Source organism: Equus przewalskii, chromosome 10 (assembly GCF_037783145.1).
Source record: "Equus przewalskii isolate Varuska chromosome 10, EquPr2, whole genome shotgun sequence".
Taxonomy (NCBI): domain Eukaryota; kingdom Metazoa; phylum Chordata; class Mammalia; order Perissodactyla; family Equidae; genus Equus; species Equus przewalskii.
In genome coordinates this window covers 2,657,595-2,671,607 of record NC_091840.1, presented here as the reverse complement: position 1 = coordinate 2,671,607, position 14,013 = coordinate 2,657,595, and the positions used below count along the sequence as shown (strand labels likewise).

The following is a 14,013-nucleotide window of genomic DNA, read 5'->3' as shown; positions in this document are numbered from 1 at the left end:
CGTTTCCTTTTTCTTTCAGAAACTGCTTAAAAAACAAAGCCAAATGTAAAATCCTCATTATTCAAACAGATTTTGAAGATGGAGTTCATAGCGCTCAGCTCATCGCCTCAGCTAAGTATGTTTTTGTTATTTTTCTCAGAAACTACATAGGAAAAGCAAAATTTATTTTTTGCTAGAGAATTTCTTCCCTGAAAACAGTATAGTATCAGAAGAAACATAGAAATCAAAATAAAATTGATTTTCCCTTTTTTTTAAAAGATTTTATTTTTTTCCTTTTTCTCCCCAAAGCCCCCTAGTACATAGTTGTATATTCTTCGTTGTGGGTCCTTCTAGTTGTGGCATGGGGGCTGCTGCCTCAGCGTGGTTTGATGAGCAGTGCCGTGTCCGCGCCCAGGATTCGAACCAACGAAACACTGGGCCGCCTGCAGCGGAGCGCGCGAACTCAACCACTCGGCCATGGGGCCAGCCCCTGATTTTCCCTTTTAATTCCCCCAAATGTGGGCTAGAGAAAATCAAGAAAGAGAAACAGAGAGAAGAGATTAATAACAATACAAAAATGGTAAAATGCAAGAAATATAAATAATAAAATATTAGGAGGATAATAAAGAGTATGCTTGAAGCATATGTTTGCAGACATGTTTTGGTAATTATTAATTTTAAATTACACGATTTGAATTTACTGTAAGTTCAAGGGCAGTAACAGTATGTAAAAGCTTTCATTTGTATTCGTTGGACATTTTTATAGTGTTTGTGGTGGAAATCTGATACTTTAGAATTAACTATGTTCCCCCATTACTTAATGTTAAAATGAAGGTGATTTCTGGGCCTTTTGAAGCATTGGAAGCCATATTTCATCTCGTGGTTGTCTGTTCACAGAATTCTGTTTCTTGAAATGGAAAGTACCAGCCTCCCTCTTAGTAGCACCAGCGCAGCCCATCGAGTATTGCAAGATAAGGTTCCTGACAGATAAAGAAGGCCTCTTCAAAGCAGAGGGGCACGGGCCTGGGGAGGAAGATGAGCCTGCTAAGAGAGAACTTGCTCTCATTTTCTCATAAGAGAAGATAATGAGCACGAGGGTGTGAAATTTATTTAAGCTAGAAAAACATGAGGTTGAACGTGACAGCTCCTACGACACCCTTCAAGCATTTCACAACTTTGATTTTGTTTTTATTTGTTTTGTCTTTGCTTGTTTGTTTTTAAAATAGGTATTCTGCTATGAATGAAATCAACAAGATAGAAGGAAATGAGGGCTGTATCTTAGTCTATTTCATCACGAAACTGTCCCGGATGGGAAGTGGAACATCCTATGTCGGATTCCATGGAGGTAGGACCACGATATTAGTGAGTATGTTTGTTTAAATAATGTTTGAGTTACTTCTAATTTGGCCCTATGGTGTACAAGCCTGAAATTAAAACATTCATGTCAGTCTCAACAATCTAATGCAGTTAGATTTCTTACCAATGGTTGCTGCCAAAAGCACTTATCTTTGGACTTGCCACTGCAACATATAGCATTTCCTTTAATAACTTGTAGATAAATACTTGATCAGTCTCTCTGGTTTCTCTCTTTTTATTATGGATAATGCAGGTATGATATTCCAGACTAATGTGATTGTGAAGGCACTGGTACTTTATGCCTATTTCTGGCAGTAGGGGATTGCTATCTTAAATTGCTCTCTCTCTCTTTTATTCCTGACGAATGGGTCACCAAATATTTATTATGTAAGAAAATTGGTATTCTAAAAATGGCAAATAAGTTTCTTTTAATAATTTCATAGATAATGGGAGGCCAGTCCTGCCACTGTCCCCTTTACTAATTATGATAAAACAAGTATAGTAACAAAAATGTAAGAGTCACAGGGGCCGGCCCTATGGCCTAGTGGTTAAGTTTGGCACACTCTGTTTTGGTGGCCCAGGTTTGGTTCCTGGGCGTGGACCTACACCACTTGTTGGTGGCCATGCTGTGGCAGTGGCCCACATACAAAATAGAGGAAAATTGGCACAGATATTAGCTCAGGGTGAATCTTCCTCAAGCAAAAAGAGGAAGATTGGCAACAGATGTTAGCTCAGGACCAATCTTCCTCAGCAAAAAAAAAAAAGAATCACAGACCTTCTTTAGATATCCTTCTCAAGTCAGTCATTTCAGTTCTGAACACTGATGTTTGTGTTGGAGTTGTTGACATGTATGGCATGAGCCCCGTGGTTTCTGCATATATTCAAAGGTTTCGACTTTAGGGGACAATCATTCCTTCAGCAACAGTGTATTTACATGTCAGGACGTGGGGTGTATCCCTGCTGTAACTAACAGGGAGACCGGGAAGCCATGAGCGGATTCTGGTGGCTTGCTCCCCACAGGGCTGTGGCAGTCCGTGCACATCGACGACCTCCGGAGGTCCGCGCTCATGGTTTCCGATGTGACTAAGCTGCAGGGCGCGGCCATCAGCCAGCTCTTCAGGCCGGAAGGTGGGCCTGAGGGTAAGTCGTGAGCAGAGTCTGTGGGCACGCAGGAGGGCAGGAGCGCAGCCGGGGTGGGGGTTGAGCTGTGCCACATGCACTGTGAGAACCGGGCCACGGTACTTTCGTCACCTTGGGGTCCTGGCACCTGCCCCTCAGCAGGAGCCAGTCTGCTGAGCTGACTGACGACTAGGCATGGGGCACCAGCTACTACTTCCCAAGGCCAAGGAGAAGGCAGTATTTGCACATGAATAAGTAGGTCTTTGTGGAGGCGTAGGCTGTGGAAGTGAGTGCCCGTGGGATGAAAACGTCAGGCTCTGTCTGCCTTGGTTCCTGTATCAGCATCTGAGTCCAGGGTGGATGTAAGGTGTTGCCGCTGGTGGACCACCCTGAGTGGACGAATCAGAGGCAGATCTGTGTGACCAGTGGCCCCTCCTTTGGGGACCCCACTGGAGCTGGGTGCCAGGGAAAGCCTGGTGGTTAGAGCCCATCACACACCCCACAGACAGTGCTGCCGGTGCTCCCGTTCCGTCTTCCGAACAGTAAAGGATTGCGTTTGCTTCTGTTGCAGCGGAGATGGAACACAGTGCCGGAGCCCAGTGTGAGGAGCCGATGGAAACAGGGACTGAAACATCAGGGGAAGTGACTGAGGTGGAAATGGAAATGGAAAGTGAGACCTCTGAGCTGGAGAGAAGCAATGTGAGTTCTAGTTCTTTCTAGTTCTTTGGGCCCCCCATGCTGCTGGGCTCCCCTCGTGAGTGGCTTCTCTATGCTTTATTCTCCCAGGAGTCTGAGGAGTAGACTCAGCCGCTCAGGGGTTAGCCCGCACCTCTTGTCCCTCCACACTGCAGGTGTAGGTGAATTACCAGGACGAGGTCTGACACTGGCTGTCCTGACGTCTCCTCGTCAGTTTACTCTGTTCCTTGACCGCTGACTGAGTCCCCACGCGCACACGACCACCCTTGCAGTGGCTCTGAGAGCAGTCGTGCAAGGGCTGGTGGACAGCGGCAGGCAGGCCCGCCCCAGGAGCTCTGCCCGGCAAGAACCCCACCCTGTGTGCCCGCACGCTAGCACGTGGACCTCGGCTCCCGTGGGTGGCTTGGCTTTTACCCATCATGTAGGTGGCAGAAAGGGAAGGCCTGATTGTCTCTGTCAACAGACGCAGGTCCTGGACACCACCAGCATGCTGAGGAGCTGCATACAGAGTGCTGTGGGCATGCTCCGAGACCAGAATGAGTGCTCCCAGCGCAGCGTGAGGAGGGTGGAGATTCTCCTCAGCCTCTTGAACGAAGACGACAGATGCAGAGGTATGATTGCCCTCTCCCGCCTGTGCCCCGGCATGGCTCCTCCCCAGGAGTGAGAATCACCCCACCTGCGGGGTTCCATGGTGCGTGGAAGTGCCTGACCCGGCAGGAATCCATGCACACCTCTCCAGTTTTGCTCTAGACTTGGCCTGGCCAGGGGACGGCGGCTTCCCTTCCCCGTGCGCTGGGTCAGCCTTGCAGCGCCCACTGCTCGGCGCCCGTAGGACATGTGGAGTGCATGTCTCTTCTGCTCTTTCACAGCCGCTTTCTTACGGGTATCCAAGATGCGCCTCTATGTCCTTTTGAAGAAGCAAGAAGAGAACTACCTCCACAATATGAAGGAATGGGTAGAGAGGGAAGCTTCGAATCAGGACGCTCTCCAGGAGGCAGGCACATTCAGGTACTGTGACCTAAAGAAGCCAGGACGGTCTGCCTTGTGGCAGCCTGGCCTGCAGCTCCTGCTCGTGCCCTCTCCCCAGCCAAGGAAAGAGGGCCAAAATGTTTGTCTGAGCAAAGGGGTCATTTGTTCCTGCAATGAGCAGAAGATAGTCTGGGTGGTGGTTACGTGGGGGTTTGCTATCTCTTTTCTCTTCTTCTGTGTGTGTTTAAATTTTTTCATAATAAATAACAAAAAAAATAGAACATCTTTTCTTGTAGGATATAAATGTTGACCATCATGTCTGTTACCAGAGAAACAGATGCTGTTTCAGGTTATTAAGAAGGGGATATGCAGGAAGGGAACGGAAATTATTTTCCTAGACCTACTGCTTGAAGTTCTTTGATAACTGCAGACATAAGACCCCAGAGTATTCATTTACTGTCCATGGTCCTTTTTCTATAAAACCTTGGGCCTTTTCTCAGGACTAACCCATGACGACCTGTCTCGTGGAAGGAGGAGGGACTGACTGTTCTAGATGCCAGATGGAAGATTCAGTGCCCCAGTTGGCAGGGTCATCTTAGACCGGTCACTTCATCCCTCTGGCTCTCAGCCTCCTCATGTCTGAAAGAAAGTTTACCTCTTGCATAAGGCCCCTTGCGGTCCGATCTTCCCCGCCTGCCGGGTGGGCTTCGGGCGTGCTGCCAGCGCGCCGCCAGCGGGAGGAAGATGAGGAGCAACAGAGCCGAGTGGAAAGTGCGAGCTCCTTGATGCTCATTCATTCCTGTGGGAAGTTTTCTGCTTCTATTTTTTTCTCCAGTTATCCTTAATTTCTTCCCTAATTATGCTTTCTGAATAAGGAATTTTATGAGATCAGATATGAATCTAGAAATATTTTCCTTTCCCTCGGTTACTCCTTATGGATTTTACTGACTACTTACCTCGACATATTTCTTAACGTCTGTATTTTCAGCCTCCTCTTCAGTTCCCGAACTTCCCACATTTGCCAGGTGTTCAGAGCGGGATGGGCAGCCCCACCTTCCCTACCCTGCTGTTTGCTGTGGCATTGGGACTGGCCTCATCTCACTCGGCCTCCTGCGGTTTCTGAACAGCCTCTCAGTCCAGCAGTCAGAACTCACTCATGTAACTCCCTGTGTCAGGGGTCAGGCGGAGCCCTGGAGCCTGCGGGTCCACTGTCATAGGCCAGTAGGGACTAACTCCATTCACTACCTCTGTGTTTTGGACTTAAACCATTTGCCCTCTCGGGGTTAATAGTCCCGACTGGGATAGTCTGTATACGAGGGTTGTTCTGATGCCCAGTCAGCACGCCTGCGCAGGTGCAGCTCCCCTTCTCTCCCTGCAGCCAGCTCTTCCTTTCATGTCTAGGGTCTTCCACGCTTTCTCTAGTTGGGCATTTTTTCCTTAAATCAAGTGATCTCTTTGATCATTAGCATGCTTTGTTTACTCAATAGACATTTTGAATTCCCTGCAGGTTTCTGTGCACTGCATTGTTTAAAAAGTAGGGTATTTCTGGGGCCAGTCCCATGGCTGAGTGGTTAAATTCTTGCGCTCCAGCTTTGGTGGCCCAAGGTTTCACCGATTTGAATCGTGGGTGTGGACATGGCACAGCTCATCAGGCCACGCTGAGGTGGCATCCCACATGCCACAACTGGAAGGACCCTCAACTAAAAATACACAACTATGTACTGGGGGGCTTTGGGGAGAAAAAAGAAAAACTAAAATCTTTTTAAAAAAAAGTAGGGTATTTCTTTTTATTCTTTTCACAATAGAGCCTGCATTTTTCTCCCCAATGTTAATTACCAAGTAGTAGATGTCTTATGCTTTACCGCAAGAATTTTGAAATGAATTCTAGTTTATTATTGTGTATAAACAAAATTATAGCAGCAAAGTATAATGTATTTAATATAAGCAATCAAATTTATTTATATATAAAAAATCTCAGATCTAGTGTACAAAACCATTATCAATAAGAACTAAGTTCTAGATAAACACGTGCTTTCTTGCTTAACTTGATTTGAAAGGAGTTCCCTTTGTGTGAGGATCTGTGAGTGGCACAGCTGTGCCAGGGAGGGGGAGGAGTCTGCTCACCTGGTTCCGCTGCCTTCCAGGGATCCAGTCCCCCACCTGCAAGTGCACAGCTGCGTGGATCTCTCAGACGTCCTGTTCTGTGCGAGGAATCCTCTGCTGGTTAATGACTGTCCATTTGGTTGTAACTTAAAGGGGAGACACAAAGGGAACCACTCACACCGCCATGATGCTGATGTCGCTCTGAAATGAATTTACTTTGGTCTCTTCTTTATTATATTCTATCTACAACTGACTTTTTTTTTCCCCACAAATGAATTTGGTCATTGTTTTCTTTCTTTATAGAACCTAGATGGCTTGTTCTGGAAAACAGTCATATGACAAAATAAAGCAAATGTACTACTTGGCCTTTACAATGAACTAATTATAGTTGATTAGATGTAGAATTAAGATCTACTCCAGTTCTGCCCCTAGACATTTGCATTTGTGAGTCTCTCTTCTGGTTCTTAAAAATAGTGAAAATTTCCATTTATTGCTATGGCTCTAGTGTGGGAGTTAGGAGACCAGATGTTTTGTTACAGCCCAGGAAGGAGCAGACCGTCAGAAGGACGCAGGAATCCCCTGTGGTCTGTGGTCACTCTGACGGGGCACTGGAGTCTGCCTCTCCTCTGCTCTGCAGGCATACCCTCTGGAAGCGGGTCCAGGGCGCGGTGACTCCTCTCCTGGCGAGCATGATATCCTTCATCGACAGAGACGGCAACCTTGAGCTACTGACCAGGCCAGGTGCTCCATCCTGGGCAAGAGATCTTTGGATGTTTATTTTCAGTGACATTAAGCTTCTGAACATTCCTCTTGTGACAAATGATACAAGGTGAATAGATGACTTTCTTTTTGTGGGAAAGGAAAAAGGTCATAACATAGCAGCAATCTTAATATGCTCTCCCAAGTATTTGGCGAAATGTGGGTATCGATTTTAGGATCACATTTAAGTTGGCTCTTTTCATAGCCTAAAGGGTTATGGCATTACAGCAACAAATGGGAGTTTATGAAGTTCTGAGAAATCTTCGTTTCCTTCTCTTCTGGCTTCAGTACCCTGTTTCCAGAGCACTCGTTACAGCTAAAATCACCACAGTCAGCTCTGTGTACACCAGAGAAGCTGTACTTAGGAGAGCCGTTTGATTTGTGTCACTTTTCCTGTTCTTCCTTCCGTGGGGGGAATCACACAGCCTACCCCTAGGCCTGATCTTGTGCAACTCAAGCTCAGCTGGCCACCCAAAAGCTTCCCATTTGGATTTCAGGGGGCTTCAGTTCTGGGGTGCAGGTTAATAAAAGAATATATGAATAAACGGAATTCTGAATCTCCAGTGGAAACACTTACTTAGAAGACAAGACACCGTTGATCATGAGAGAACGACTTGCTTCTGACAAGTCATGTTCTCTGTGTGTAGGTTTAGGGCCAGGGTGAGTGCAGGCCCCACAACACCTGCTTCTGCCTGAGACTGTGGGCAACTACTTGACCCCTCCCTTGGTTTGTTTTTGTTTTGTCTGCGAAGCAAAGAGATTACATAAGGTCGCCCTGGAGTTCTTTTATAAACAGAATCCCTGAGCTATAAAACAGACCAGTGGGCTGCCTTTGTAGCCTTTTAAGCACACTTGTTCTTGAGGATGGAGAGGAAGTGGCATCAGCGGTGGATCTTGTCTTGTTTCTTGAGCGACATGTTCTTTGTCTTCATTTGCCTTATTGCAGATCTAAAAGTGAGATGTCCTACATCATGGTGCAGAACTATATGAACCTTGCAGAGGGCTTCTACAATGACGTCCCGTTTAGCTGGCGAATCAAAGACTATCTGGAAGAGCTGTGGGTCCAGGCTCAGTACATCACAGGAGCTGAAGGTGAGCCCAAGCACGTGGTGGAATGGGATACGTTCTGGCAGGAGGAGAGCCTGTTACCCCGTCGTGAGTCAGTCATTCCCATTCTGAGGCTTCTGGACAGCTAGGGCACAGGGCTCAGGAGATGTCCCATCAAGCCTTTCTCAGCAGCTGCTAGCGACTAGAATGGAATGTCTTTGCCCGAACTGAGCCTCAGTGCTCCTCCTGAACTACGTGGCGCCTTGCTCTGCTGTCGCACACATGCCAAGTAGTTTGGCCATTGGCGCTCCAGGAAAACCAGTGATAACACAATGCTTTTGGAAAAGTCATCTGTCATCCATGACATAATCTTTTCAGAGTTTAATTATAGCATTGCCTTTAAAAAATACAGGCCAAATCCTTGAAGATGAACTTACTTTTCTAGGTAAGCATTCTGCCACTTTCTCCAAACAAATTTGAAGCAGTCTGTCTCCTGAGGGAAGAGTATTTCCTTTTTCAAGTCCATACCCTAACGACACTGCATTTCTGTGATCGCATGTGCCCGAGGGCCAGCCCCCATGCACGAGAAGGCAGATCTTTCAGGTTTGAGCAGCTTCTGGCCCCAGCCCCTGAAGAGCAGCCACTCACTCCTGATCCACTTGGGTCCTGAAGCCCATTTTGACTTGATGGACATGAAACTTGGTCTGTCTCAGATCGTTTGAGCCCTTTGGGGCTGGCTAGGCTGTTAGTGACCAAAATTTAACGTCGGTCCTGCCTCTGTTTCTGTTACTCCACTGGAAAAATGTCTGAAGTGTCTAGAAATGATCATAAAGTCAGGCAGCTGACTCCTCTGTGCCATGAGCTGCTGTCCAACGAGGCTGATCCACCATTACTGTTGGCAGAGCGACTGCCCTTCACCAGGAGGAGCGGCGTGTCCTGAGCGAGAGGGAAGAGTCATGGTTTGCGTTCTCACTCCAAGCCCTTCCTTGGTCTCCCCCCTGCAGAGTCGTCAGAGAAGCTGGTGGAAATCTTCCAGCAGACTCCTCTGGGCAGGTTCCTTGCTCAGCTCCATGCCGAGCAGCAGCAAGAACTCCTTCAGTGCTACCTGCAGGACTTCCTTCTCCTGACCATGAGAGTATCCACTTGGGGGGAATTAAAGGTAAATCCTGATCCAGGGACGGGAGCAAAGCTGGTGTGATGTGAACTGGATGCAAACGTGAGAACCCTTCTTCAGCTGCTGAGACTGGTGCCATCATGTTTGTGGACTAGCACATGGTCTGGGAGGACTCTGGTGCCTGAAGATGCCGCTCATGGCCTCAAAAGGCTCTGTCTTAGATCCTCAGCCCACCACGCAGGGCCTCCTAAAACATGAGCTTTTTATTAACATAATAAGGACGTCTTCCAATTTCCCTGGTAACACCTTCTTTTGAAATGTTTAGAGTCTTTCGAAGAAAAATAGGTAAATACTTAACTGACTCTACAGCATAATGATAACTGAAATTTCAGTGGGAAGACTGATACTTTTGATGACATAAAGATCTCAAATTTCAGTACATAAAAACAGAAAGTGGAGGGGCCAGCCCTGTGGCATAGTGGTTAAGTTAGTGTGCTCTGCTTCAGTGGCCCAGGTTTGCAGGTTTGGATCCCGGGCAGGGACCTACACCACTCATCAGCCATGCTGTGGTGGCAACCCACATAGAAAGTGGAGGAAGAGTGGCATGGATGTTAGCTCAGGGCTAACCTTCCTCAGCCAAAAAAAAAAGTGACAAATTTGAAGGGAACATACTTAGAACCAATGTGATTAAAGATTAATAAAGTATTCTTAGGAATTAATAAGAAAATACTCTAATTTCTAAAAATGGGTGAAAATTATAAAGCAACGATTAACAGAATAATTACACAGATATCCAGAATACATTTGAAAATGGCTCAGCCTCACTAGTAAATCAATGAAACATGAACAATTTTTAGATACTATTTTTTTATGTATCCATGTGGAAAAACTGATTTTTAAAAAGGCAGAAGTTCCTCCATTGTGAGCCAGCACTGTGCTTCTGCAAAACCACCTGGGGGATGAACTGAGAACCTTATAAAAGCTGAACTGGTGATTCTGTCCTGAGAACGTTATGGGAGACGTGGACAACATTTTATCCACAGGAATGTTCTTTTAAGCTTTATTTCTAAAAATGGAAAATTAGAAACAATTTTATTGTCCAATAATGAGGGTTGGAGAAATTAAAGTAGGGCCATTTGACTGCTTATTGTGCAGCCACTCCAAAGGATGTTCTTCAGGTGTACTTAACGATAGAGAAATGTTCGTAATATAATAAGTGGAAAAAAATCAGGAATACACTGTGATCCTAATTTGGGGACAACAGGGAAGAGCCATATGGATATAAAAATGTGTAGAAGTGGTGACACCAAAAAGTAAACTAGAGATAGTAATAGTATCTGTATTACTATAGGATACAAAAATAGTATCATAATTTTTAATTTCCTTTTTTGTTGTTTTTGAATAGTTCCAATTTTCCGCAGGGAAAACATCTCTTTTTTTTTTTGGTAGTTTACAAATTTACACTAAAAGCTCGTTTCCCACCCAGGCCCTGCGGGCAGCCCTGTTGTCCTGCATCTGTCAGCTGACGGCGACGGGGCCGGAGGAGCAGATTTCCTTACCGTGGGTGCACCTGGCCTCCCAGCACTTCAGGAGCCGGCTGCAGAACTTCTCCAGAATCCTGACTATCCACCCCCAAATTCTAAGCAGGCTGATGGAAGCCCCGTGGAACCACGGCTTGGCTAGATGTGAGATGGTATGGCTCCTCTGGGGGCACTTAGTGCTCAGGGCCAGGGCTCGGCCTTCCTCGAGTGGGCGGGCGGGTGCTCCCAGCACCATTCTCGGAAGGACAGGCTTCTGGGCTGTGTTCCAAGTGGGAGACTTCACAAGCATATGTCCGTACAACTCGGATGTTAAGAACACATCTGACTAATGCTTCCTCTATCCCAAAACAATAAAAGATGAAGCTCCAAGCCTGGAACACAAGAACACACTGGCCTAACATCCTGGGCCCCTGGACTTAGGATTTAGAGGAGCAGCCAAAAGGGGGTTTGGGCAGGGCAGCTCAGCCACGGGTCTGTTCTCCATCTCCCCAGACTCTGGATGCATTTGCAGCAATGGCCTGTGCTGAAATTCTGACCAGGGACATCCTGAAGCCCAGTCCCCAGGCGTGGTTACAGATAGTGAAGAATCTGTGCATGCCGCTGGAGCTCCTCTGCTCAGATGGGTACCTGCAAGGCTGTGGGAGCGTGAGCAAAGGTGTCATCAGGGAAGTCAGGTGAGACCCAGGAGCCCGGTGCTCACTGATCCCTTCCCACATGCTCGTCAGGAACCTGCCAAGTCCTGGGAACATCAAAAACATACTCCTGGGGCCGGGCTGGTGGCGGTGGCGCAGTGGTTAAGTTCGCACGTTCCACTCAGGCAGCCTGGGGTTCGCCGGTTCGGATCCCAGGTAAAGACACGGCACTGCTTGTCAAGCCATGCTGTGGCAGGCATCCCACATATAAAGTAAAGGAGGATGGGCATGGATGTTAGCTCAGGGCCAGTCTTCCTCAGCAAAAAGAGGAGGATTGGCAGCAGATGTTAGCTCAGGGCTAATCTTCCTCAAAAACAAAAAAAAGAAGGATACTCCTGACTCAGGAAGGAGTCCTTTCCTTATTCACTGCTTAACATTTGTTGAACCCTTTTTAAATGCCAGGCATCACACTCATGCTAGAGACACAAAGAAGAAGATAACTGCATTCAGGGAGTGCATGGAGTAATGCACGGGATAGAGAGGCTGGCGAATTATGATGATCCTTGGGAGAAATGCTGTGACAGAAGAGAGCAGCTGGAGAGGACCTGAGGCAGGACAGCAGGGCAGGCAGGGCCGCAGAGACAGGACAAGCAGTCAGGGGACAAGTCATGTGCTGCCCTTTAAGGGTGAGGTGGGACTCACCAGGCACAGGCTGAAGCCAGCAAGTGAGACCCCCAGTTACGCGGAGCTGAGAGTGAGGGAAGGCGTGGAGAGCCGGAGGCCGCGGCTGTGTGGGAGCCCCGAGGGGCTGAGGCGTGACACCCACCCACCTCCACCCGGCTCCTTTGCTGGATCCGTCTTTCACCTCCTGTGCCTTGGAGCTGCCTGTCTGCCCCTGCTTCTCCTGAGTGACACCGTCTCTTGACAGAACCCACTGGAATCGCATTTTTTCCATCGCACTCTTTGTGGAGCATGTGCTGCTGGGGACTAAGAGCCAGATTCCTGAGTTGGGCGGGCTGGTGACGGAGTACGTCTTCCTACTCAACAAGGTGAGTGCTCGAGCCCGGCTCAGCAAGCCGCGTGGCTCTGCTTCTTCAAGACGACGAAGAAACGAAGCCTAACCCGACATTTATCTGCGCGGGAGTATGTTCCCTTTCGGCTCTGACAGTTTTATCTGGAATTGCAAAGGAAAGTGATTTCTTCACTTAGGCCATTACAGTTTCCATGTTTAATTGTTTAATTATTTACCCTCTCCTGGGTGCTGAGTCAGGGTATATCATTTTATAGAAACCATCCATGCAGAGAATATGCTTGCAAAACCTTTGGGAAGGCTAAAGGGGTGGGCTCCACCCAGGCCTCCAGTGGCCCCAGACCCCACCGGCATCCTGGCCCTCTGGGGGAGCTGTCCACCACTGCCACAGTCAGGGACACGGGGATGCACAAGAATCCCGCTGGGGCTGTGGACTTCAAAACACAGTGCTGTGAGTGGGACCAGGGGAACAGGAAGCCCCGTGCCTCTGCCCCTCGACACCCTTTATAAAGTCAGCCACAGTGGCCACTCAGCAGAAGACGGTTTCTGCCTCACTTACCCCGGAAACTTCACACGAGGGCTCCCAGCAGCTTCAGCTGCCCAGCCTTTAAAATGCAGGGTGGCGCGCTGCAGGGTGGTTGACCTGGATACTAGGTTCCAGTCTACTTTCCCGTGACCAGCACATCAATGGCTGAAACAGAAGCCTGTCTCTCTCTCCTATACCTGTAGGAGCTCAAGCAGTCCAGGGCTGGTGTACCAGCTCCTCCGTGTCAGGCGCCCAAGCTCCTTCTGTCTTGTTCCATTGTCACCCTTAATATTGCAACTGCCACCTTGTGGTCTGAGAAGGCTGTTCCTGCTGTCACAAGCCATGGGACAGAAAGAATGGTCCCAGAGGGCACACCCGTTTTAAGAGCCCAACCCAGAATATACACACAGCACGTCCGCTCATAGCCCACCACCCTAAACTTAGTCATGGCCTCGTCTAGTTGCAGAGGAGGCTGAGAAATCTCGAGTGGAGCAGTCTTGTGCCCACGTAGAACTTGGAGGTTCCTTTATAGAGGAAAAGTAGAGAGAGAGAGCCCTAGAAAACAGCTGGCACTCTGCCACCCTGCTGGCCCACACATACCCGTGACTACCCTTCTTCCCACACCGGACCACATGTAGCCTTTCTCCAGGTCTCACCCTGTCACAGGCCAGGACCCCCGGGTGAGGCACAGTCCTTTCAGCCAGGTCCAGTGTGGTTCCTCATGGTCAGATAATGTAAACTAAAAGATGGCTTATCTGGTCTCTGCATGCCAGCATGCATACATGCGTAGACTTTTGCACGTTAGGCCTGTGGGGAGACTTTTTGGCAATAAAATTACCCCAAAAACTTAATGGGTTTCTGGCTTATTTCCTTCCACTCAAATCCATGTGTGAGTAACCATAGCTGAAGATCTTCTATAGTTTGCTTCCATGCCTGAAGCCTGCCTTGAATTTACTGGCCTCATCCCCTCCAATTTAAGGACAGCCACCTTGAGGTCATTTGAAACAAGAGGCTTCGGGGGAAAGCATTGCCTGAGAGGCTGGTTCCTATTGTCTGGCTAGGAAGTCTTTCGTGAAATTGCTTGGGAAGGCGTCGGGCCTCAAATCTTATCTCCTACTGAGGCTGCCTTTTCCGAGCTACTT

The 14,013-nt window shown here is 48.0% G+C and overlaps 1 protein-coding gene and 1 long non-coding RNA gene across 12 annotated transcripts in view; one reads left to right on the top strand and one right to left on the bottom strand.

Moving 5' to 3' along the window:
- RNF213 (ring finger protein 213) overlaps window positions 1–14,013 on the top strand; it is a 115,336-nt gene that overhangs the window by 70,017 nt on the left and 31,306 nt on the right. For 10 of the 11 annotated variants that reach the window (XR_011522817.1, XM_070559732.1, XM_070559724.1 and 7 more), the window contains 12 exons: window positions 20–115; window positions 1,206–1,324; window positions 2,356–2,475; window positions 3,026–3,153; window positions 3,614–3,761; window positions 4,020–4,158; window positions 6,860–7,051; window positions 7,928–8,073; window positions 9,033–9,187; window positions 10,629–10,835; window positions 11,176–11,357; window positions 12,244–12,364. Coding sequence is in view for 10 of the 11 variants with exons in the window: in XM_070559732.1 (XP_070415833.1) it covers window positions 20–115; window positions 1,206–1,324; window positions 2,356–2,475; window positions 3,026–3,153; window positions 3,614–3,761; window positions 4,020–4,158; window positions 6,860–7,051; window positions 7,928–8,073; window positions 9,033–9,187; window positions 10,629–10,835; window positions 11,176–11,357; window positions 12,244–12,364 (1,753 nt within the window). In the remaining variant the exon portion in view is untranslated. The remainder of the gene's footprint in view (window positions 1–19; window positions 116–1,205; window positions 1,325–2,355; window positions 2,476–3,025; window positions 3,154–3,613; window positions 3,762–4,019; window positions 4,159–6,859; window positions 7,052–7,927; window positions 8,074–9,032; window positions 9,188–10,628; window positions 10,836–11,175; window positions 11,358–12,243; window positions 12,365–14,013) is intronic. The other variant, XM_070559730.1, reaches the window with a different exon arrangement.
- LOC139073802 (uncharacterized) overlaps window positions 6,050–14,013 on the bottom strand; it is a 42,440-nt gene continuing 34,476 nt past the window's right edge. The window contains exon 2 of the long non-coding RNA XR_011522824.1: window positions 6,050–12,489. This is a non-coding gene — a long non-coding RNA (uncharacterized lncRNA). The remainder of the gene's footprint in view (window positions 12,490–14,013) is intronic.